At 37.3% G+C, this 25077-nt stretch overlaps 1 protein-coding gene across 1 annotated transcript; it reads right to left on the reverse strand.

The window, feature by feature from the left end:
• Window positions 1-1627: 1627 nt before the first annotated feature.
• LOC115962837 lies at window positions 1628-6800 on the reverse strand. Its single transcript, XM_031081709.1, has 10 exons — window positions 6340-6800; window positions 5428-5523; window positions 4583-4667; window positions 4199-4320; window positions 3781-3805; window positions 3599-3682; window positions 3453-3482; window positions 3261-3363; window positions 3032-3096; window positions 1628-1947 (listed from the first exon to the last, which is right to left on the reverse strand). Exons 1-9 carry the CDS (start codon window positions 6430-6432, stop codon window positions 3033-3035), a joined length of 702 nt encoding a protein of 233 aa, XP_030937569.1. The 5' UTR covers window positions 6433-6800; the 3' UTR covers window positions 1628-1947; window position 3032.
• Window positions 6801-25077: the final 18277 nt, after the last annotated feature.

Raw genomic sequence — 25077 nt, forward strand, 5'->3', positions numbered from 1 at the left:
CATCTTAACTATTCTTTTAAAATTTAAGGATCTAGATTTTGTCATGTTAGTGTTCCACAAACAATATTCTTAAAATAACAGAGGTTTATGTTAACCGATACCCTTAGAGCAATTGTTATTTAACCATAATAAGAAAGTTTTAACACTATTTTCATGAAAAATATAAAAACTATCAACAACATTTATTGTTTTGTTATTTTTTTGATAAAATATTTCTAAAAATAGTTTTTAAACCAATGCCTTAAGGGCATTGATTAATATTTCCCAATAACAAAATAATGTTGCAAACAAAATATAAAAGAGCATTGTTAGTGGAATGCTATCATAGCATAATCTAAACTCTTAAATTATAAAAGATAGTTAGTATTTAAAAAAAATCTATTGGTAGAATACCCTAGAGGATTTAAACCCAGTTTATCCTAGATGAATTTAAATCTTCTAGAATTCTTAGGGTATTCTATAAGGTAAAATTCTTTAAATTTCCACAATTCTTTCAAAATAAATGAATAATATGCTGCCACATCATCAATTTACTAATAAAATCTCAAATCAATCTTAAAAGTCACGGGTTGATATCATTAACCCAAAAGTATGCACTCACCATTCTTTACGCTAAAACTTATTATTGGATACCTTTTTTGCTATTTCCTGCACTTGTATACTGAAACAATTATGGCCATGGATGGCTAGATGGAAGTAACTTGGAAAGCACGAGTGCGTTGATTGGGTCAGCGCACCCGAGTCCAATACACACGGATGCGTAGTGCGACCGTCAACACAACTGCATTCTTGTTTGTGATGAATTTTTTTGTTTTTTTTGTTTTCCATTCGGGCCGATACGGTCCGCAATGGGCCAGAACAGGCCCCAAATCAGACCGATGTGGGCCTAAATAAGTGTTTAAAAAAAAAAGGTAAAAAATTTTGTCAAAAGACTCAAAACACACTGTTTTGAAATCTTAGTTTAAAGAAAAAACTCTAAACTCATCTCAAACTCTCTTTGACTCTCGCTCTCCGTCTCCTCTCTCTCTCTCTAACCCACAGCTCTCCCTTAGACTCACTCCATCTACTATTACTCTTAAATTGGTATACGTTTACCATTATATGAAAAAATATGCTTAGCAATATATAAAAATATAAAAATATAAATATATTTAATAATTTATTAATAAACGTATCACACCGCACCCGCACCCTAATTTTTCAAAAATTGCTAAATTGCCGCACCGCACTTGCAACCACACCCGAATCTGAATTTGCACCCATGCTTCTTAGGAAGTAACATTTTTTGATGAACCCTAGGAAGTAACATGGACATTATTATTTTCATTTTAGACATGCTTTATTTAGAACGAGATGAGGAAATAACAGTAACAACGAACTCTATTCAGCAATTTCATGTCCTGGATGAGTTGTAACAGGATATACCGCCTTATGAACTTTGCAAACCAAGTCCCGACACAGATTACCCTCAATTGCAATTTCTATCAGTTTGTTTTAACTTAAAATGCTAGCTTGTTTTTACCCTTTAATGGTTTAACCTCACTTTTCTAGGTATAAATGTACTTCTACACAGCTTATTTTTAAAACAATGAAAATGAATTCATCTCAACACACTCATTGAGAACAATGAAATGAAAATACCAATTACATGGTAGTTAAATAGCAAAACATCAGCATAAAATTACAAACACAATTCTACATACTACATTTGGTTCCAAGCTAAATTCTAAGGTATTGAACCATGAATCAACCAAAAGTATGTCGATTGACATGTCATTTCCCATAGGTTAACATTCAGATATACCAACCCACAGGAGAAGGGTGGAAAGAATGAAGCTGCAGAAGCTGGCTTGATTAGAACATCTTCTCAATAATAAAAAATGAGATCATGTTTAGCAACGAGTATATGCAAGAACAAGACGTTGGTATTAACCAGAAACTTTCATCCTGCACAGTTGCAACAAAAGTGATTGTGATGTATAGAAGCATATATACAGTGAATATTACAACGTAAATAATGGCAATGACAACATGCTGCTAATCTATTAGAATCCTCGTTGCACCAATTCAGAATGAGATTAGACATAACAAAAAATTTAAATTACTGTTGGTTTTCCTATAAAAAAAAAAAAAAAAAATTGATCATACATAAATGCTGAATAGTCATCAATAAAATAGGAATATTTGTCAGAACTGAACACATAAAAACATCGTTCCATCCAGTTGAAACATTATTGTTATAAACACTGATGCTAATTGGCATCAATTCAAGTCCATGGGCATCTAGATGTCATGATTCACAAAATCATTTGCAAAATAATTTCATATATTTTTTCTTTCTATAATATAAGCGTAATATACTAATATCACAGCACTAAATGATGCAATAGTTCACACCAAGAGAGTTTCAGCACAGTGTAATATGGCGGTCATTTGTATAGAGTTTTTATTACATATTAGGTTAACTAGCAGCTTTTGGAAACTATGCAACATGAAGATGTTTAAATGTATAGTTCCCTACGATTTTCCATTTTCACTAAACATCCTTCAGTAAGCCATAACCTAAAATCATAATCAAACATAGTTGTGACAAATGAAATGTTCTCAAGTCACAAAATGTCCTCAACATAGCCATTAGAGGTATGAAAGTGCAATATAAATTCTGAGAATAAATGAAAAGAATTATCTCAAGTGACATGATAGTGATATGGCAAGGAAACATAATCAACTGAAAGTGCTTCTCACAGCAGTTGAAAAAGGAGTCTCCATTTTTCTTCAACTCTATAATCAAGTTCAAGATAATATTATATTTAATTCAACAAACAACCTCAACTTTGTGCGTTTGTACATAGCATAGTAGAAAATTTTCAACTATAAAAGCTTCAAAGTCCCTAATGACACTTTTCATGGTGAATTTGAACATCGCCCAATGACAATCACAGACATTTTCTAAATCATACATATGAACAAGTTTTAGACAACATGCGAATAAAAATTACAATATTCAAAGAATTGAGCAATCATGATGTACCTCAAGACAAAATCACAAGACCAAGGTACATGGCTCCACAAAGAAACATAAAAGATATCAACCCCCTGCAAGTAGAGTTCTTCACAATTAGAAATTGAAGCAATAAAACATAATTATAGGTCATAAGAGCACCTTGTGTTATTGATTTAACATATAAGAACAAAAACTATTCAAGTCAAAAATTGAATATTTCTACTCTTCTAAAATGATATGATGCTCAGTTGCTCACCAAATAACGCCCCATCCAACACCATTACAGCAAGGACACACTTCGGCAAATTTTTCGGCATCACTAGAGTGAACTCTACGGGATATTAGATCATCATATATGTCTGCATAATTACATACAGATTAATCCATATTTCCATACACAGCCAATTAAATTAATGATTAAATTGATTGTTTCATTCCAAAGTCATACCATAAACTGAAAACAAGCTGTTCATAACACCTGCATTTTGATAAGATTGAGTAAGCATTGATTTTTCACCCCATCACATTGTGTAAAGGAACAATCATCCTTTTCCCTGAACAATATGGAAAGAAAAACAGCAGAATTTCATTTACCAATGAACAGAATGATGTACCGCAGTATACGAACTTTTGTTGTTTCTTGCAGAGCCCAAATTACACCAAGGAAAAGTATAAACCCTGAGGCGAAATACGAAATACATAAACATATAGAACCCAATATGTTGTGGCATGTATAAAAAATAGTAAGCCAAATTTTAAATTATGAAAACACTTACCAATACAGAGTCCTCGAAGAGTCCACTGCAGGAAAGACCAAAAGAAAATTGAAATAAATTAATTAATTAAAACGTCATACCACACAGGATAAGCATGGTGACTTCCAATATTTAAAGCAATAAAAAAAAAAAAAATCATGATAATTGATGGCATTCAAAACAATTTAAATCATCTTTCCTTTGTCTTGATGGTATTTTTATCTTCTTTATGGTACACAAAAGAATAACCTCAGTATGTCAGGAACGAAAACTTTCCATGTTTTGTTGTCAATATGTTCCCAACTTCAAATTTTGCATTCAACTACCATTTGAAATACTGTGTTTTCATGTGAAATCCAAATTCCTTCATAAGTGCAGTGCAGCATTCATATGGAATATTAAACAAAAAGAGAAAATCTACGTGTTCATAAGTGCTCACATTTTTAGCTACAAAAAGTACAACAAGTAGTGCAGCAAGAAAACATCCGGCAGCTATTCTTGCAGTAAGAAGATTTGTGGATGCAAGTATCAAGACCATTCCCCAGAAGGATGAACCAAGATCTGGAATGCCACAAAATGGAACAGTGAGAAGAGAAGATTGCATGATTACCAATTATTTATTGGAAAACTGCACTGAGAAACAACATATATAGAACCCAAAGATTCTAAAACTTAAATTCAAAACAAAATGAATCAGGTTAATCATGGATAAACAATATGTCACAGCAAAGCGTGCATTTGAACACTTCTATATAGCTGTTGCATAGGAGTAATATCTGCTATTAAATAAGAGTTAAAATATATTAAGGACAGGTAACATTACATCCAGCAGGCAAGATTAACCAGTAAACTCCACCACGTGTCTGTGTGGTTCCACCTTCATCTACATTAACCTTGATCCCTTCTACCTGCATTAAACCAGATTTTGTCATGCTGACAATCAAAATGGTTGATGTTGATGCTCAAAATCTTCCCATGCTATGTTTACCCCAATGCTCAAGAAAAATTGATACCAGAAGGCTTTGTTAAGCCACAAAATCACCAAGGTCCAGAAAAGACCTTACTTGTATGGCTTCTTCTAGAGTATTAAAAATATAATGGCATATCTTATGTCAAGATGTCGTCATTATGTACTAAGGAGGTATCCCACCCAATTAAAATGAAAATAGCCACTTTTTTCTCATATCAAAAGAAGATCAATACATGCAACTGGATACATATACCCAGTCCAAAAAGGCCTAAGCAGAAATAGTATGTTTTACCAGAAATCCCAAGACACCTATAATTACTCCTCTCCCACTTCATGGCTTAGAAACTCAATAAAAGACTGATGGTGCCAAACTTATTACTAGCATTAAAAGGTATGAAAAGCGGCCAATGAAATCAAGAGTTTACATGGGCATCAATAAAAGGCATCTTTAATCTTGGACATTTAAGCCAACTGCTATGAATGTTTTTGGTAAATGGATAAAAGTTGTGCAAGTAGATGTCCCTCCATTTATTTAATTTTGTATGACATCGAAGGAGACATTGAAGGAGAGCCTGCTGTGTTACTTTACACTAAAACACTACGTCTTTTAGATATGAGAGTTGTAATATATCACCATGACTGCATGAGTGTTGGGAAATTCATAGATAAAATTATGTGGAAAGAAGCGAGCTTCTTACATGGCCACAAGTAAGTTTACACGCAACAGCATGACTCGCTTCATGAAGAAATACAGTGACAAGCTTGAATGGTTTCAGCACAAATGTTCTCCACAACTACATCAATAAGAAAGATTCACACATTAAGCATAGCATTCAGAAAGTCAATTCTAAGAGAATTACATACCAGCAAGTACCAATGTCTGACAGCGAATAACATAAATTGGCTCTGTTTCAAAACTGACTGAACTTTTAGTCAAGTCCAATTTTCAGAAAACCACATAACTTGGATCTACTTTTATGATTCCAACTTTTCAATTCACATGGGTTAAGTGTATTATCCAGAACCGAAGTGGAATTGCCTTTCATTTATGATAAGATAGAGCTTTATACTGCATAGCAAAAGAGTACAACAACATTATCTATCTAGGATTGTTTAGCAATTTTTTATACGCATTCAGAGTAATGTTTTGTCTTTGAGTTCATTAACAATTTTCCATCCCAGATTCAAACTTTTAAAAAGATTCTGTAAATAGAAACAAAACTAAAATATAACTAGCAAGAAACAAAAAGGGGGTGGGCTCAGAATTTTATTGAAATTGATAAATACCCACTTGCAGTTTAATAAAACACCGCCATTCAATGAAAGAGTTAAGCACATTAACAGAAATTAATAGTGACACGGGCACCCTTTAAAGTTTTGATCAATGGAACCTTGGGGCAAAAACATACCCCATTAAAGAAAAAAAAAAGGATTTTGATCAATGGGTTCCAACTTCTCTGCTATAATGCAACAAAGAATAAACCATTAGGCTCTTTAACCAAATATGGGTGTCTCATTGATCCAACGTAGTTCAAGATTTTGCTCAAGAAGAATGAGAAGCAAAAATGAAATAGGAAGTGAGAGAGAGAGAGAGAGAGAAAGAGAGATACCGCTAGTATGACAACAGCGCAGACAGAGACAGTGATGAGAAACACAACTTGATCATGGTTGCAGCAATTCTTGAGCTCCCAATTGGGCTTCATCTATTTTCCTTATCTGCTTAATATTTTATATGAATATGATCCCAGATTTGATATGCAACAACTTCAACTTAGGCCGATCTCTTGGTTGGTGCTCAAGCTCAATTGGATTGCCGGTTGGGATTCATGGGATCTATAATCTTATTATTACTGTTTAGTGTTAAAGACTCAGAATTCAGAAAGTTTTGGTAGCCAAAAGGTGTAACTTTTGCCAAGAAATTTTCAAATTGTAATGAGGAGTCGAGCTCACCTATGTTTATGTTAAGAAATGCTACTACAGTCAGAACTCATAATAATGCTCATAAAGTTTTAGTGGAACAAGATTTTGAATTCAATCTACCACAGGTCCAGATTTGTATAAAATATATTAGTTTATCATTTGATTAGAATAAATAAATAAATAAAAACGTAGAAAAATAAATAAATAAATAGTTTATCATTTGTTAAAAAAAAGAAGTACATCTGTACATGTATAACTTTACTCTTTTTTGATAGGTCTGTACATGTATAACTTTACTTTTAAGCTTGACTTTATCATATTATTTTGTCGTACTTTGCTGTTTTCTGGGACAGCCAGACCAATCATGAGTCATGACCTCCGTAATTATGCAATTGACGTTTGTCTTGATGTAGGGGCACAATGTTTCCAGTCATGATAAGAGAACAATGGGGTAGTTGTTGCCGTGCTTTCAATCTTTCTATTAGGCCATTCACATTCCCTTAACATATTCCTAATTTTAAAATATATATATATATATATATATATATATATATTGGGTTCAAAAGTTCAACTTAACAAAAGTTATATATTTTTTAGATTATAGATGTCTAAAAATTTTTTGCATTTTTTAAATGTATTTTATTTATTTTAAATTTTCACTTAAAAATACATTTTACATTTCATACTTTACTTTACAATACATCATATTAAAGTAATCTTAAAAAATTATTCTTTGATAATGAGGTCCATGCTCAACTCACCCAGAGCAAAAACACAATACCCAACACATAATTAAAAGATTAGAAAAAAAGAATTAGAACCTGCGCATTTTTGTGAACAATGAGACTCGTTTTACGAATGCAAATGCTATCTATTGGTTAAAATCTTAAAAATGCTCTAATAACATGTCATGTTGAAATATTTATTACTTGTCATATTAACTTGCCTATTCAATAACATTTTTTTTTCAGGTTCTTTTGAATATACATTACTATTAGTTTTTTTAAAGTATTCTCCCCTCTCCCCGTGTGTGTTAAAATATTTAATATTCTAAAAAAAAAAATTTTTTTTTTTCTTTCCTCCTTCATTAATTACGAGTCCTAAAATGAAAGAGAGAAAATCAGAGAGATTTAATGTAATTTGAATTATTCTAACTTTAATGCAAATTAAATGATTCGTTTGCCAAAATGTTTATTGCTTTTTGTTTCTTTATCTTGACACTTTTTTTTTTTTGGAGAAACTTTATCTTGGCTTTATTTTAAACAATCTAAGTATTACTTATTTTTTAATAAATAAATTAGTTTTTAGCTTTTTGTTTCACATTATGCAAACTAGCTTGTAACTTCATGCATATACATAGATATACTTAAAGATATACAATAAGATGAATAATATAATTTATATATATATATATAATTTAAATACTATTGATAATCATTTTTATATTTTGTTAACTCTTTAAAAAAAATTGTAAGGATATTATTAAGTATAAAATGTAAATTGTCTATGTTTATTTTTTAAATTATTGTGAAGCACTTTTTTTTTAACGATTCATTTATTCAAGACTCTTTGGTTTTTGTACTTAATAACTCCCTTGGATGAATATTTATGATGTGGTCCCACATTTTATTCTAAAATTAAGAAATAAAACTCTTTAAGAATAAATAATTTAGGACACATAGCACAAAATTGGAACTCTAATTTAGAATTCTAATTTGAGTTTCTTTCAACTTTACCTATTATTATATACTCCTGTAGGGATATTGGGCCCAAAACTTCTTTATCTATTTATATATTGGGTCTGTGGCCCAATCCAAGGATGAGGCTTTGTCCGAGGATGATATATCTTTGTCAGAAGAGACTGCGATAGTAAATAGAGAGATCAGTCTGGGTCATAACAGTTTAAAGGGTGGGCCGAGGATAAGCCCATCCTCGACTAACCAATGCCGAGGACCGGAGGGGTTATCAGTCGTCCCGGGTAACGTTCCAAGAAGTTTCGTTGGTGCAGATATGTATTGCAATGAGATCAAACTGGGAGAAGTCCTAAAAATATCCTAGAAGAAAGCCGATGCCTCCGCATTAAATTCACTACAGCTAACTCTCTAGTCGCATTAATGTGGAGGTTATGCCTGAACAGTGAATTTCAGCCTTACAGCTATTACATAAAGACTTATGGGAAGTGCTGATGGGATAAGTATCAACATCGGCCGTTTGACATGCACGTGGAAGGGAGATGGAAAGGGAAGACAGTATAAAAAAAAGGAGGCAATGAGACTGAGGGATCGAAAAAGAGAGGAAAATTACTGTAGCATCTAGAACTAACTTTGTAATCAAACTTGAAAGAAATACATAAGAACAGATCTCCCTGGACTTTGCCGAGGACGATTTTCTTCATTATAAACCTACTCATTCACATCTTCTTCTCCTTTAAACCTATTTTCTAGTTAGTCTAATTCATTATAGCTCAGTTTTCCAACCCACTTCTCTACAAATTCATTATTTTGAGCTTTTTGGGCCTAAGTCCACCAACCTTTGGGCTAGGGAATCTAAATCCAGTCCTTACAACTGGCACCGTCTGTGGAAATTACTGGTATGATAGTGAGTTTGATGTCCAATTATGGTAGGTTCAAGTTCAAACCAAACAGAATCCATGAGGTCTCAACGTCAAGATCACTTCCGTGAACTTGAGCAAAAGAGAGACCGGGAGAGGAGTGTACGTACTACCCATACTAGTAAGAGCCATTCTCGGGGTGATAGCCATCTCTCCTAGGAGAAAGATACCAAAGCCATGCAGAAAGAAATTGATCACTTAAAGAGAAGCTTACGCCATAAACATAGAAGGCAAACTCCTTCCAACTCTGATTACTCTGATGATGATGAGAAGGACGTTGACTATAGACACAGGTCAAGGACTCCCCCCAACAAGTCTTTCTCATATGATGAAGATTACCGCCATGATGCAAAAACAGAAATTCATCTTCGAGAGGCATAGGAAATGACGCTATGAGTAAAGCACTCAACCAAATTTTCAAGTCACCTTTCAGGCGCTGGATTGAGGGAGGGAGACTTTCTCAGCGGTTCACTCAACCCACATTCACCATGTATCATGGCAGAACAAACCCTGTCGAGCATGTTAGCCACTTCAATCAAAGGATGGTTGTACATTCCAAGAATGAAGTCTTGATGTGCAAGGTATTCCCATCCAACCTGGGGCCTATAGCGATGAGGTGGTTTGACGGTTTGAGGGCAGGTTCCATCGATTTCTTCAAGGAACTCACTCAGGCGTTTGGATCTCGTTTCATTACGTGCAACAGGGTTGCTTGGCCTTTAGCTTCCTTGTTATCCCTGTCCATAAGAGAGGGAGAAACCCTGAAAATATATTCAGATAGATATTGAGAGATGTTCAACGAGATAAATGGTGATTTTGATGATGTAGCCATCAGCACTTTTAAGCTTGGCTTACTTGCTGAGCATAGTTTAAGGAAGTCTTTGACTGAGAAACCTTTTACTAGTATCTGCTAGCCTCATGGATCGAATTGATAAATATAAGAGAGTTGAGGAGGCTCAGCAGTAGGGTAAAAAAAAGAGCAAGGTTATCCCTCAAGAGAGGCGGGATTTCAGGTCGGACTGCTACAACAATGACAGATCCCGGAGGGATTTTGCTGGGCAATCTGGGCCTGCAGTTTCTCAAGTGGTTAACACCATATTCCGAGAACCAGTGCATCAAATTTTAGAGAAAATAAAAAATGAGCCATACTTTAAATGGCCGAACAAGATGAGTGGAGATCCTTTGAGGTGTAACCAGAGTCTTCATTGCCAATACCACCAAGAGCAGGTATATACCACCGAGGACTGCAGAACACCATGGAACCATCTTGAGCAACTAGTGCAAGAGGGAAGGTTGTAACAATTTCTATACCGGCCCAACGGACAAGGAGACCAGTTAAGATCAGGGGCTCAAGGGCAAGGACGGAGCCACGTAGTGGCTTGGGGGGGCCCCAGCCCCTGCAAAAAAAAAAAAAATTCCATTAGAGTAGGTAGAAAAAAAATTGGGCCCCCCTAATATTGGACAGCCGCCCCCCCCCCCCCCCCCCCATGCCCAATTCTCAACTATTCTCCCAAGTCTAGCTCAAATATACTCCCAAGCTTAGCTTTAGTTTTAGGCCTTATCACCTTATGTACTCCAAATAAAACAAGCTAGCCCGCTCAAGTCCAAACACTAAAAACAAAACTTCACTTTTTTCATCTCAAAAAATCCACCCACTGACCCACGGAATCCCTTTCTTTACTTCTTATTCTTTTGTTTTGTCTTCTTTGATACACTTTCATTTGCACTGGTACCGTTGCCTACCTCCTAGCCCCCAAAACTCCAGTCCTCTGTACTCACAGTCCAAAGGGGAAAAAAAAAAAAAAATCCTGACCAATTTTTTCTTTCTTCATCAACTTTAGTTTTGAAACTTGGTGACTGGTGAGTTTTCTGCTCTTTCTTAAGCATTAGACATTCATCTCTTTTTAATGTCTTTTTTTGATTTTCTCAACTATCTACACCTAAATATTCATGCTCTTTATATTTTCATAGATTTTTAGAGAAATACATGATTGAAGGCATGGGGAGATTGTTTGTGATGAGTCTTTAAGGGAAGATCTAAAGTTGGAGGTAGTCAGGCAGAGGCTGTAGGCATTGCCACATGGGTGACCCATCTTTGCACTTTGTGAAGACAAAGTTTCTAAGGTAAAATTGTTTTGATTTATTACCTATTTTTGATTAGTTAGATATCATGTCGCTGTGGATGTGGCTGTGGGTGTTGTTAAATTGTTTGGTTTATGTTGTGTACTAATACTCGTGTGTTTAATTTTTGTTTTTGTTTGAGGGATTATTATTAATTAAAGTCGTATTAAAAATGGGTTGTATGTTTAAATTATAGTGGAAATTTTGTTTTTTCTTGAGAATGAATAACATCCATATAACTAAGTAAAAATTTCAAATTAAAATTTTATTTTTTAAACTTCTTTTCAGGTTTATTTTTGAGTCATATTCTTAAAGCTAAAAGAATTATGAGCAAACGAAAAACAATTGATGCATTCTTTAAGAAAAAAGATGTTAGCAATTCAAAAATTAGGATACCTGTGGCTGTAGAAACAAATGTTGATACTTCAATGCCTGATGAACACCCTGACCCCTCCAAATGTTCAAGAATTCAATCTGAAGAGATAGATTGTGATCCAGGATCACGTAAACAAATATGTGAATTCCCTATCAACAAACAAGATGAAATCCGACGAGCTTATCTCAAAGAAGGTCCATATCAACCTAAAAATATAGACTATCCATACAACGATGATACTCATCATCGTCGATTTCAACCTTCATGGTTCGAATCGGCCCCCCTCATGTAAAAATTCCTGGCTATGCCCCTGCTCAGGGAGATGCTCCTTTAAGGCCTCCGTTAGGCACAATCAATGTCATCTTTGCGGCACTCGGGAGAACCAGTTCTCACCCTTCTAGGGTGATGTCTGTAGCTAGGCATTCAGCCGAGGACGCTAACCCTGAGTCGAAGAGAGCTAGAGTGGAGGTCTGACCATCGCTGAGTTTCTCAGATGAAGACATGATTGAAACCATCCAACCACATGATGACGCTTTGGTGGTTACCCTTAGAATAGGGGGTATGATGTGAAGAAAGTAATGGTAGACCAGGACAATTGTGTAGAAGTCATGTATCATGACTTGTACAGAGGACTAAACTTAAAACCTGAAGACCTGACAACCTACGATTCACCTCTGGTAAGTTTTGATGGGAAGCTTGTTACCCTGAAGGGCCAAATTAGGTTGCCCGTACAGGCCGGCTCAGAGGTAGTGGAAGTGGACTTCATAGTGATGGATGCATACTCCCCCTACACAACCATTGTGGCCAGACCCTGGCTTCTTACCTTGGGTATTGTTTCTTCAACTCTACATCAGAAGGTGAAGTATCCGTTAGGAGACCGAATTGAGGAGCTGGTAGGGAACCAATCCATGGTTAGGCAATGCCTCGTGTCTGCAATTTTGCATCAGCCAGCAGCTAACTCCTCGGCTCAGTTAAGGAAGGTTTATAGTAATCAAAGTCTCTGGAATTACCCGCAAAGGGGCCAGTCGAGGAGGCCAAATGTGAAGATTTAGAGAAATTTGTTGTAGGTGATGATCCAGAAAAGTTTTTTCAAGTTAGAGCTTAGCTACCGCCTCAGGAGAAAGAGGAGTTAGTGATATTTCTCAAAAGGAACGTTGATGTATTCGCTTGGAATGCTTACAAAGTTCCGGGGGTGGATTTGAGCTTCATTTGCCACCATTTGAACGTCAGTCCATCTGTCACCCCCAGGAAGCAACCACCTCGGTGCTCATCCAAGGAACACTCTGATGCTATCAAGGACGAGGTGATGAAACTTAAGCAGACTGGGGCTATTAAAGAGGTTTTTTACCCTGAATGGTTGGCTAACACTGTAGTGGTAAAGAAGAAGACTGGGAAGTGATGCGTATGTGTAGATTTTACAGACCTAAACAAAGCCTGCCCAAAGAACCCTTTCCATATGCCTCAGATTGACCAGCTAGTGGACGCGACGGTGGGCCATCCTTGGATGAGTTTTTTGGATGCTTTTAAGGGTACCATTAGATACCTTTAGCTTTGGACGACCAAGATAAGACAACCTTTGTCACTCCTATTGAAAATTATCATTACAAGGTGATACATTTTGGTTTGAAGAATGCAGGGGCTACCTAACAGAGGATGATGACCAGGATGTTTGAGCCATAGTTAGGAAAAAAACATTGAAATTTATATCGATGATATGGTGGTAAAGAGCAAGGTAGAGTCCGAGCATGTAAATGACCTCAGAAATATCTTTGATATCTTGAGGAAACATAAGCTACAACTTAATGCTTCCAAGTGTTCTTTTGGCGTCGGATCCGGGAAGTTCTTGGGCTACATGGTTACACACTGCGGGATAGAAGTCAACCTCGACCAAATTAAGGTGATTAACAATCTGCAACCACCTCAGAATCCCAAAGAGGTCCAGAAGCTTACGGCTATGACCGCTGCTCTAAATCGATTCATCTCTCGGTTAGCAGACAGGTGTAGGCCTTTCTTTCAATTGTTGAATAAATGGAAGGGGTTTGAATGGACCGAAGAGTGTGTATTGGCTTTCCAGCAGTTGAAAGAGTATCTGTCTCGGCCACCCATCATGTTAAGACTCAAGGTGGATGAGGTTTTGTTTGCTTATATCATGGTGGCCTCCCACGTGGTGAGCTTGGTGCTAGTACAGGTTGATAGTGGTGTTCAGAGGCCAGTCTAATACGTGAGCAAGTCACTACATGAAGCCGAGGTCCAATAGTTGCCACTTGAGAGGGCCATTCTGGCAGTGGTTCATGGTACACATAAGCTCCCCCACTATTTCCAATCACACACAGTTGTTGTCTTGACTCAGCTCGCGCTCAGATTCCTACTTCGGAGTGCTGACTACATAGGGAGAATTACAAAATAGGGCACGATCCTAGAGGCTTTCGATATCAAATATATGCCTCGCACCTCTGTCAAGGGTCAGGTCCTCGTTGACTTGGTGGCTAAGTTTGCCGAGACCCCATTAGTAGATAAATTAGAGGAGCAAAACATGGATGGAAAATCAATTGGTATAATCTCCTTGCAAGAGCCTTTATCCCGGAAGGTCTATGTTAATGGTGCAGCTAATCATAGAGGATCTGGGGTAGAGCTAGTTCTAGTATCCCCGGAGAAGATCACAATTGAGAAATCCTTGAAACTAGGATTCTTAGCCACAAACAATGAGGTTAAGTACGAAGCTCTGTTGGCAGGGATGATTATGGTTCAAAAAATGGGTGGAAAAGTAATGGAGATATTCTCTGACTCAAGGTTGGTTGTAGGCCAAGTCCAAGGAGAACTGGAAGCAAGAGATCCTAGAATGCAGGAATATTTGAACCAAGTTAGACACTTACAACCTAAATTTGAATCTTTTATTTTATCACAAGTTCCTAGAAGTAGAAATACACATGCGGACTCTCTTGCCACATTGGCAACCTCCTCGGCACAGAGCTTACCTCGGGTAATCCTTGTGGAGGACTTATGCAAACCCTCCGAAGTGGAAAGGAATGTGGTTCATGTTCACCAAATAAGGGTGAGGCCTAGCTGGATAGACCCTATTGTGCTATTCCTTAAGAACGATGTTCTGCCTGAGAGTAAGTCCGAAGCCGACAAGATACAGAGCAAAGCTCCTCGGTTTTGGCTATCCGAGAACCAAAAGTTGTACAAAAGATCCTTCTTTGGCCCGTACATACTATGCGTACACCCTGAAGTAATTGAGCTGCTCCTAGAAGAATTACATGAAGGGATTTGTGGAAGCCACATAGGAGGGCAGATCTTTATCTCACAGGGCCTTCACACAAGGTTACTGGTGGCTGAATATGCAGAAATGAGCACAGGAATATGTGGAGAAGTGCGACCAATATGAAAGATTTATGCCAAACATTCATCAACTAGGAGGAGTCTTCAACCCTCTATCCAGCCCTTGGCCTTTTGCTCAATGGGGGTTGGATATTGTAGGCCCTTTCCCTAAGGCAGCAAGGAATAAGAGGTATTCGTTGGTCGACACAGACTACTTCACCAAGTGGGTTGAAGCTGAACCACTAGCAAATATCAGGGACGTGGATGCCAAAAGACTTGTCTGGAAAAACATTGTCACACGATTTGGAATCCCACACACCCTCATCTCAAACAATGGATTTCAACTTGATAGTAAAGCCTTCAGAAGATACTGTTATGATCTGGGAATAAAGAACAGGTATTCCACTCCGGCCTATCCACAAAGGAATGGACAGATTGAGGTTATAAATAAGGTCATAATAGGTGGACTTAAAAAGAGATTGGACAATGCAAAGGGAAAATGGGTGGAAAAGTTGCCACACGTCCTCTGGACATATCGAACTACTCCTCGTAGGTCCACTAGGGAGATCTCCTTTTCAATGACTTATAGGGCTAAGGTTGTTATTCCTTTAGAAACTGGATTCCCTACGCTACGAACAAGTTCTTTTACTCCGGGCAGCAACGATGGGCTGTTGGAGAAAAGCTTGGACTTAATTGAAGAACGTAGAGAGAATGCCATGGTCCAATTAGCCTACTACCAACACAAGCTCAAGCAAGGACTTGATGCCAACGTAAAGCTAAGGCCAATAACAGTTGGAGACTTGGTTTTGAGAAAGGTTATAAGAACCGCAAAGAACCCAACATGGGGAAAATTGGGTCCAAACTAGGAAGGGCCATATCGTATCACCTCGGTAGCCGGAATAGGTGCTTATTATCTTGAGGATCTGGAGGAAAAGACTGTACCACGCCCCTGGAATGTACACAACCTTAGAAGATATTATTATTAATGAAGTTTTTCTTCACCCTATTTGGGTTTATTATGTTACATGTCATGCATTTTTGCTATCTATCTAAGTATCAAACAGAACTTTGGTCATGCCTGGCTCCTCGGACCACATACCTTGGGTAAATTGATATCTTTTATTCACTGTTCTAAGTATTAAACAGAACCTTAGCTATGCCTGGCTCCTCGGACCATATACTTTGGGAAAATTAATACTCCTTGACACCTATCTAAGTATCAAACAGAACCTTAGTCATGCCTGACTCCTCGGATCACATACCTTGGGTAAATTGATATCTTTTATTCACTGTTCTAAGTATTAAACAGAACCTTAGTTATGCTTGGCTCCTCGGACCACATGCTTTGGGAAAATTAATACTCCCTGACATCTATCTAAGTATCAAACAAAATTTTGGTCATGCCTGGCTCCTCAGACCACATACCTTGAGTAAATTGATATCTCTTAATCACTGTTCTAAGTATTAGACAGAACCTTAGTTATGCCTGGCTCCTCGGACCACATGCTTTGGAAAAATTAATACTCCTTGACACCTATCTAAGTATCAAACAGAACCTTAGCTATTCCTGGCTCCTCGGACCACATGCTTTGGGAAAATTAATACTCTTTGACATCTATCTAAGTATCAAACAGAACCTTGGTCATGCCTAGCTCCTCGGACCATATACCTTAGGTAAATTGATATCTCTTAATCACTGTTCTAAGTATTCAACAGAACCCAAGCTATTCCTGGCTCCTCAGACCACATACCTTAGATAAATCAGTGTCCTTTAACCACCAATACTTCCTATTATTTTTTACAAATGTCCAGACAAAGCCTCAGTTCATCCCACATACCTAAGGTAAAACAAGCATCTCTTATTAATTACCAAAATGTCAAATGTGATCAGTTTCTCTAAACAACAAAGATTTTCATGGTGGTAACAAACCCATTTGGATATTCATGAACATCACTTGAAGCATTTACAGGCTTACCAGTATTTGTTTAATAGTTGATTATCTCTTTGCTCCTTTAAACTTATCAATAAGTAAAGAGCGGAGTAGGTTTAAACCAGTACAGAGATTATATTACTATGTATGTTCTTAAAAGTTAAAGTTATACCCAATCAAGGTAATGGACTTAGTAGATTTTAACTTATTTTACAGTTGACCATATGAGGTGGGGTAACTTGTCTGTTACTTACATAGATTAGTAAGGAGGGTTTTACCCCATTGTTACCTTTATTAAATGTTAGATAAGATAGAAGTTATATCAACACCAATATAAGAATCATAGAAATGAAGAAAATATACACAACTTTCATTAATCAGAGCCTTCAAGCAAGGCAAGTAGAGTACAAAATAAGCAACTTCCTTACAAACTTTGGGAATTAAAATAGAAGTTGCAAGTAAAAGAAAAGGAAGAAAAAGTAACAGACAAAACGAAAAGAAAAACTAAACTTAGTCTATTTCTTTTTTATTACAATTTTTTCCTTTGAAAGGCCTCTAATAGGCTGAGCAGTTGCAGCTTTCGAGACCTTAGGGCCCTTGCTCGTAGGATCAGGTTTGACAGGCAGAGGCAGAGAAGCCAGGACAATCTCCATTGTTTTATATGCTTCTTTTTCTGTAGGAGGGTCTTGGGAGGTACTTGGGGGCTTCATGGCATCAAGAGCCACCACTTGATTGGAGTTCTTTTCCTTCTCGGTAGCCTCGGGCCTCTCAGCCTCCTCAAAGAGGTTGATAGAGGTGGTTGTAACATTGGTTATGCTGTCCTTGCTCACCTCTGCCACCTCGGACTCGGCATTAATCCTTGGAACGGAGGGAACAGACTGACGGATGGCAGGGGGATAGTAGACGTTCTCTGCCCTTCTAAGCACAGATGAAGCCTCAACCCCGGCTTAGTTGAGGGCTTCATACCACGTTTGGGAGCAGTAAATCATGCATACCCCCAGGACCTCAGCCCTGAGGGCTTCCTCAGTCTCTGCCACTTCGGTGTCGTACCCATCCTGCTAGGCCTGATCCCGAGCCCTCTCTGCTTGGACCTTCACCTTCTCGGCCTCCTCCAATTTTTTCTTAAGAGCGACGATTTGAGTTTTGGAGGCGGCCAACTGATCCTCGGCATTGCGAAAGAGCACCCTCTGGCTCCCAGCTTGTTTTTCAGCACTATTAAAAGCTGCTGCTACACTTTTCCTTTCTCTCTGCTCTTTCAGCAGTTGCTTCTTGAGCTCTTTATTACTCTGCTCGGCCACATTGAAGGCCTTCATGGTAGAGTTACACCTTCCCTCCTCCTCCTTCATTTGCCGGTGACAGTAGTTGGTAATCTCCTTCACTCGGAAGGAGGCTTAAACAGCCTACCGAAGAAAGAAAGGGGGTTTAGAAAAGGAAATTAAGTAAACCAATTAAAGAAATGAAGGAGGAAGAGAAAAAGGAATAGGTTAAGTAGAAGACATACCATAGCGAGATACCTCTTGAGGCTGAGGAAGATCTCATGCTTTCTCAATGACCGCAGCTCGGCCATATCCCCGGGGAGCAACAAAGCCTGCTCCACCGCATCGGCCATATAGCCAGCGGTTCCCCTCTGAAAGTCTCTAGTAGAGGCGGTGGCTAACAGAGGTGCCCCGTCCAACATTGGGGCAAGAAGCCAAGCTGGGGGCGCATCCTGAGGCTCACTCCTCCCTTCAACCCCCTTTTGCCCAATTTTAATTTGCTTGGCCGCTCTCTGGGCCTCGTCCTCTTGGGAGGGATGGATTTTTCCAGTGTCCATCACCTCCTTGACTTTAGGCTCCCTTTTCCTCTTTAATCCAGCAGGTTCAAGCTGGAGGGGTAAGGCAGGTGGGGGAATGGGAGGCTTGGACTGTGCAACCTTCTCGAGCACATCCTTCCCTGGTTGGGACTCTAGCAAGTCTTGGAGACTGGACCTTTGCTTGCGCTGGATCCCCATCTCGTTTATTAATGGATTGAATAGAGGGCCGAGATCAAAAATTGAAGTTTCTGGGGACTAAGCTCGGTTGAAAACCTCAAATTCATCCTCAGAGTCAAGTACGTTAACTACTTCTTCCTCTTCGGTGCTGACAAGATGGGAAGAAGTGGCTACTCTGGTGGCTTATGGTGGTGGCGGGGCTACATTCGATATGCACTCAAGAATAGGCTCAACAGCGTGTGTGTGCCTTCTAGAATAGGGCCGGAGAGCAGAAAACCTAGGGCTGCTATGCTGATTCGTTGCAGCCGAGGATCTCTAGCTTTGATGACACACTTAGGCAAAAAAAAGCTCTTAGAGATCAGGACGTAGTCCAAAATCAAATGAGCTGCTCTAAGCTGGCCGTCTGTGTGGACGAAGATCTCGGCTTTCAAGATCTTGTCCAAACTTGCTCGGTTTACCAGGTTGAAATTGGGCGCAGCAACGAGTGAGTCTGCAAGGTCATCAACAAGGACAAAAGAATCATTCATTAGCAAAGTGCAAATCAAAGGAAATATTTGGGTAAACAAGAGTTAAGGAAAAAGAGAAGGGTATAACTTAAAAATTGAAAATTTAGACCTAGAACCCCACCTGGTTTCCCCTCCCTCGACGAACAAGGGAGGCCATCATGCCACTCCCCTAATAGGATCAAAAAAATCCTTTTTTAGGCCTTTATTGGAGTAGAGAAGGCATTGGATGAGCCTAACCTCAGGGTACCTAGATTTCAGGCAATACCCCTGTCCGGTTAGGTGGTGGAGGTTGTAAATCCAGTTTACGTTGTGATGGGTAAGGCCTAAACCCATTCTCTCGTTTAGAACGTCAATGCAACCTAGGATCCTAAACATGTTAGGGGCACATTGGGCGGGACTAACCTATGAGCTCTAAGGTAATCCCTAGTGACCGTGCCCATAGGGATTCTCATCCCCCCCCTTCTATGAAGGCGATCATTGAGATCACCACTTCTCCCTCCCGCCTATCTTCAAACCATTGCCCTTTCTCATAGTACCTCATACCTACCCCAGGAGGGATCCCATACCGGGCCCTAAAATTCTCCATTCCCTCCTCGGACTCTACTAAACACTTGAATCTACCCATTTTTGGAAAGGAAGGGAGAAACTAAGAAGATTGAGAAAGGGAAGTGGAGACGAAGAGGAAAGAACGCAAAGAGAAGAAGAGCGTATAATAAAAGTTCAAGAAGACTTACAGAAAGAATGAAAGGGTCCTTGGACAGGCCTTTGGTATTTGTAAAGGGCTCAAGTGAGTTGGAAGAGTGAGCAAGTTCAAGGTATGTGCATTGGAACGGTGTGAATGCTAAATTGAGATGAGAAGTTGATTTGAGGGGTATTTATATCAAAGAGAGAGCTACAAAGCGGGAAAGTTCCTGCCCAAGTCCCAACAAAGTTCTCAACCGTTGGATTTGCATCGCACTGTAGAACGTGGGGGACATAAGGCTGTCAAAATTTAATAAGGAGCGCATTTCGTAAGCAAAAGTGCCAAGAGCGTGTCTCGGGCAGTTAAAAAGGCATTTGTGCAAGCAGGAGTGATGCGTGATAGGCACGGACTAACTAAGGTGGCATCGAAATCCTCCTTTCTTGCCAAGGAGCCAGAAAGAAGAATCCCAAGGGGCTATTGTAGGGATATTGGGTCCAGAACTTCTTTATCTGTTTATATATTGGGTCGACTAACCAATGCTGAGGACTGGAAGGGTTATCATTCGTCCCGGGTAATGTTCCAGGAAGTTCCGTTGGTGCAGATATGTATTGCAGTGAGATCAGACTAGGAGAAGTCCTAAAAATATCCTAGGAGAAAGTTGCTGCCTTCACATTAAATGCACTGCAACTAACACTCTAGCTACATTAATGTGGAGGTAATGCTTGAATAGTGAATTTCAACCTTACAGCTATTACATAAAGACTTATGAGGAGTGTTGATGGGACAAGTATCAACACCGACCGTCTGGCATGCACGTGGAAGGTGGAGATGGAAAGGGAAGACAGTATAAAAGAAGAAGGAGGCAATGAGACTGAGGGATCGAAAAGGAGAGGAAAATTACTGTAGCATCTAGAACTAACTTTGTAATCAAACTTGAAAGAAATACATAAGAACAGATCTCCTCGGACTTTGCCGAGGACAATTTTCTTCATTATAAACCTGCTCATTCACATCTTCTTCTCCTTTAAACCTATTTTCTAGTTAGTCTAATTCATTAGAGCCTAGTTTTCCAACCCACTTCTCTACAAATTCATTATTTTGGGCTTTTTGGGCCTAAGTCCACCAACCTTTGGGCTAGGGAATCTAAATTCGGTCCTTACAACTCCTATATAGATAAGCTACAGAAAAATAATATAAGCGATTCTCAAATAGACACTTAATTGTCCATCGATCATGTTGTTTACAAATTACATATATTTACCATAGCTAATGTTAAGTTAACAATTCAATATGGACAGTAGAAAGATCAACACAAAACTATAAAGTGTGTACATAACCTTTATTTTTTTTTGCGTAAATTACCATTTTAATTCCTAATATTTACATGTCAATTTGGTCGTTAACCTTTTAAATGTATCAGTTTAATCCCTAACGTTTTGGTATTATGTCAAAATAGCATCTATTGTTAAGCGATTGATGAAAAATGTTGAATGGATGATAACCTTTATTAATCTTTATGTGAAGTTGTGAACTTTTGCTTACATCTACATCCTTAACTATTAATTTCAAACCACCACGTACCCTTGGCGTGATGGTCACTCCACAAGTATATAAGTGTTTGTGAGGTGTGGAGAGTTAGGGTTGGGGTTCAAGTCTCTAGAAAGGAGTTTCACACGCACACACATACACTTTAAATTAAGTTAGAGTAGAATTCTATCTTATATCCAAAAAAAAAAAAAAACTATTAATTTCAACACTATAAATTTTATGATGTCTCAAGTTGGACGGTATATATCTCTCACTCTGTTTTGGGAATTGTAATTAAAAAAAAAAAAAAAAAAAGATGCTATTAAATGAGCGAGTTAATATGGCAAGTAATAAATATTTCAATGTGTATATAATAAGTGCATTTTTAACCATTGGAAACTCTTACACACATATTATAAGTGCATCTAATAACTTGTTATTGGAATAATATTTTGACAATTTCTTGTATTATATGTTTTCTATATTCTTAATATGCATACCAAGTTTCATGCAAATCAGATGTTATTTACTATTCGATCTAGAAACCTATCTTTTAGGTACAATTTTATATACAAAAAATTTGAAATTTAAATCTCGAAATTTTATAAGGCTATAAGGTATTTATACTCCCCTCATGTGAATCACATTTATTAGGAAAATTCTTTTTTTTTTTTTATAGAAAATTTCAACTTACAGAGTTTGCTTTTAATGGTAGCTTATCATCATACTAAAACATTAATCAATTTTCAATCTTATTAGTTTAAAAGATTTTGACAACTAACTCAAATCAACCATAGTTTTGTAGCTGACCAACTCATAAGCAAGCTCAGCTTTTGTCAAGTGAACCGTCCTCTGACAAAGCCTGCATGTGAAATGGTCAAGGTCTTTTACTTTTTTAGTTTTTTATGCTTCCATATATATAGATGCCTTCGCTTCCAGAATTTAATGCAGTCATGTGGCGAATCATATTCGGCAGGGTCCTATGAGAAAAACCATTTTTAATTGGTCTATTGGTAGTGTTGTAACGGGACAATATAAATTAAAACCCATCACCAGTCACCACACTCTTGTTGTCATATACTCATATCCCAAATTATATTGAGTCTCAATTATTTATGTGTTGTGTGACCGTACATTTTTTTTTCTTTTTAATTAATCTGGAAGTTCAATAATCAAAGAGAATTATCAATAACGCAATCAGCCTTACAAACATCTAAGATGACTTTTGAGATTTCTTGCTTATTACAACAAAAATGACTTTTGAACCAAACCACAAGTTTTGTGTGAGCATTAAAACTTCTCTTAACCGAACTAAACTTACACATGAAAAAAAGACTTACTTCGTTTAGGGTATTACAAATAATAGAATTAATGGACCAGTTAACTTATTCACCCTTTACATTGAGACTGTCAACACAAGTTTTAGTATTACCATCTATGACAACTTGCAACCAATTCTCCCCAGTGGCAACTTGTAAGGCCTAGAGAAATGCTACTGTCTTGGCCGGCAAAGGAGAGCACATCTCTTGTAAGTGCGAGCTTCACTATATAAACAATTGATCTGCTCGCCTAATGCCCCAAATAGAAAAAAAGACCCCAAATTTTAATTTAATTAAGCACAAATATTAGTCAATAAAAAAAATAAATTTTTTTATCAAATGAAAAATAAGAAGAGAGAGAGAAAGAGAGAGAAATGCTATGTTCACAACATTTTTTACAATACTTTTACAACAAATTCTAAGTAGTAAATTGTTACAAATTGTTATTGATGGCAAAAAAATAATTTCAATGGTAGGTTCAAATTAGAACCAATAACGACTTAACACCTAGGATTTGTTGTAAAAAATATTGTGAATGTAGAACTTCTAATAATAATAATAATACACAAAAAAAAAAAAAAAAATCACAACATTTTTCACAATAATTGAATTAGCAAACTTTACTAGCTCTCACCTAAGTCCACTACTAACATCACTCTTTTACTTATCATTATCAATCTACTGCATCAATAACTGTGAAACGTTTTGTCAAATTTTTCGTGCCTATAGTCTTTCTAAAAAAAATTTACGTGGTTTGAGTTAAATTGTTAATTAGTAATAATTTTTTGAATCTAAAACAAGATAATAAAATTTAAGTAATATTTAATTTTTTTAAAGTTATATTTAAATATATGAAAGACCTAAATTTCAATTTTTGCCTTAAGCCCCTAAATGCATCAAGCCATCCTGTAACTTAGCACAGACTTTGAGCACTTCACTATAACTGTCTCTTGCCACTACTGCCTTGGCAGTTAAGTGATCAGTGATAGTTGCATCAATGGTGAGTTTGAATGTTTGATTATGCTTATAGGAGGGGTTTGTCGTGATTCAGGTTCTTTATCTCTATTAAATACCTTAGTCTTCTTATTAACAATAACCAAGGTATATTCCTTGACCATGTTTTCTATGTTGTTAGTGATAACCATAACATTCACATGCATGCTATTATGCATACAGTTTCTCAAACTCCAAATTAAGCCCATAGTGAATATCATATGTAGTGAGCACATGAAAGCCTCCTCTCTATGAAGATAAGCACATGAAACTGAAAGGTGGGTAAAATGATCTAGCACCAAATTAATAATGTCTTCGTTTGAATTTATGGGGCAATGATCAGATCCCATGTCTCAATTGCCAGCAAACCAATTGGCTATGGCAACAAGGCATTTAAAGAAAAATGGGCACAAAACTCAAATGCAGAACCGCAAAGAACACAACTTGGATAATCCATGTCAATTCTTTGCAGGTAGTTTTCTACTTTTCTCTAGTAGGTAAGCAGTTGAAGCCAATCCTCCAAAGCAATATTGTGATTTGGTGCTTATACCAAAACTCTTATCCCTCATAATCAAAAACAATACACAAATGAGAACGTCCACAACACTTTATGGAATCTACTATTGACAGCACCATAATGGCCATGTGTTCTTCTCAGTTTAGTGAACATTTACAAGAGAAAACCTTTTTACTCTTGGTAGAAGTGGCACCACTTCTATTTTCACAAAAAGTGAAGTTCATTCTTTATGTCTTTGTTACAACAACATTTACTTGTTTATGAACTTCATTAAGAGTGTTAAGGACATATTTTGTGTAATTGGCTAATCCTTTGACAAAACGCATTTTACTTGTATTTGGGTAGAGCTAAGATGTGTTTAATACTTCAAGAAACATGTTGTTCAAGTCTAGTATTAAAACCATGAAGATTGGACAAAAAACAAGTGGAAAAAAAGCTGTTCACTAAAGCTAGACAAATAGCTTGACACCTGTGGACAAATAGCTCGATACCTGCTCGACAAATAGCTATCTATCGAGGTTTAATGAGGCTCGACAGATACTATCTATCGAGGTATCTATC

The sequence above is a fragment of the Quercus lobata genome, chromosome 10, assembly GCF_001633185.2.
Source record: "Quercus lobata isolate SW786 chromosome 10, ValleyOak3.0 Primary Assembly, whole genome shotgun sequence".
Classification (NCBI taxonomy): Eukaryota; Viridiplantae; Streptophyta; class Magnoliopsida; order Fagales; family Fagaceae; genus Quercus; species Quercus lobata.

Coding starts and splice junctions, on each gene's coding strand:
- LOC115962837 (XM_031081709.1), bottom strand. CDS start 6,432: ATGAAGCCCAATTGGGAGCTCAAGAATTGCTGCAACCATGATCAAGTT. Junction 3,483..3,598: donor GTACATCATTCTGTTCATTG/GTAAATGAAATT, acceptor ATCAAAATGCAG/GTGTTATGAACAGCTTGTTT. Junction 3,097..3,260: donor GTTGGATGGGGCGTTATTTG/GTGAGCAACTGA, acceptor CTCTACTTGCAG/GGGGTTGATATCTTTTATGT.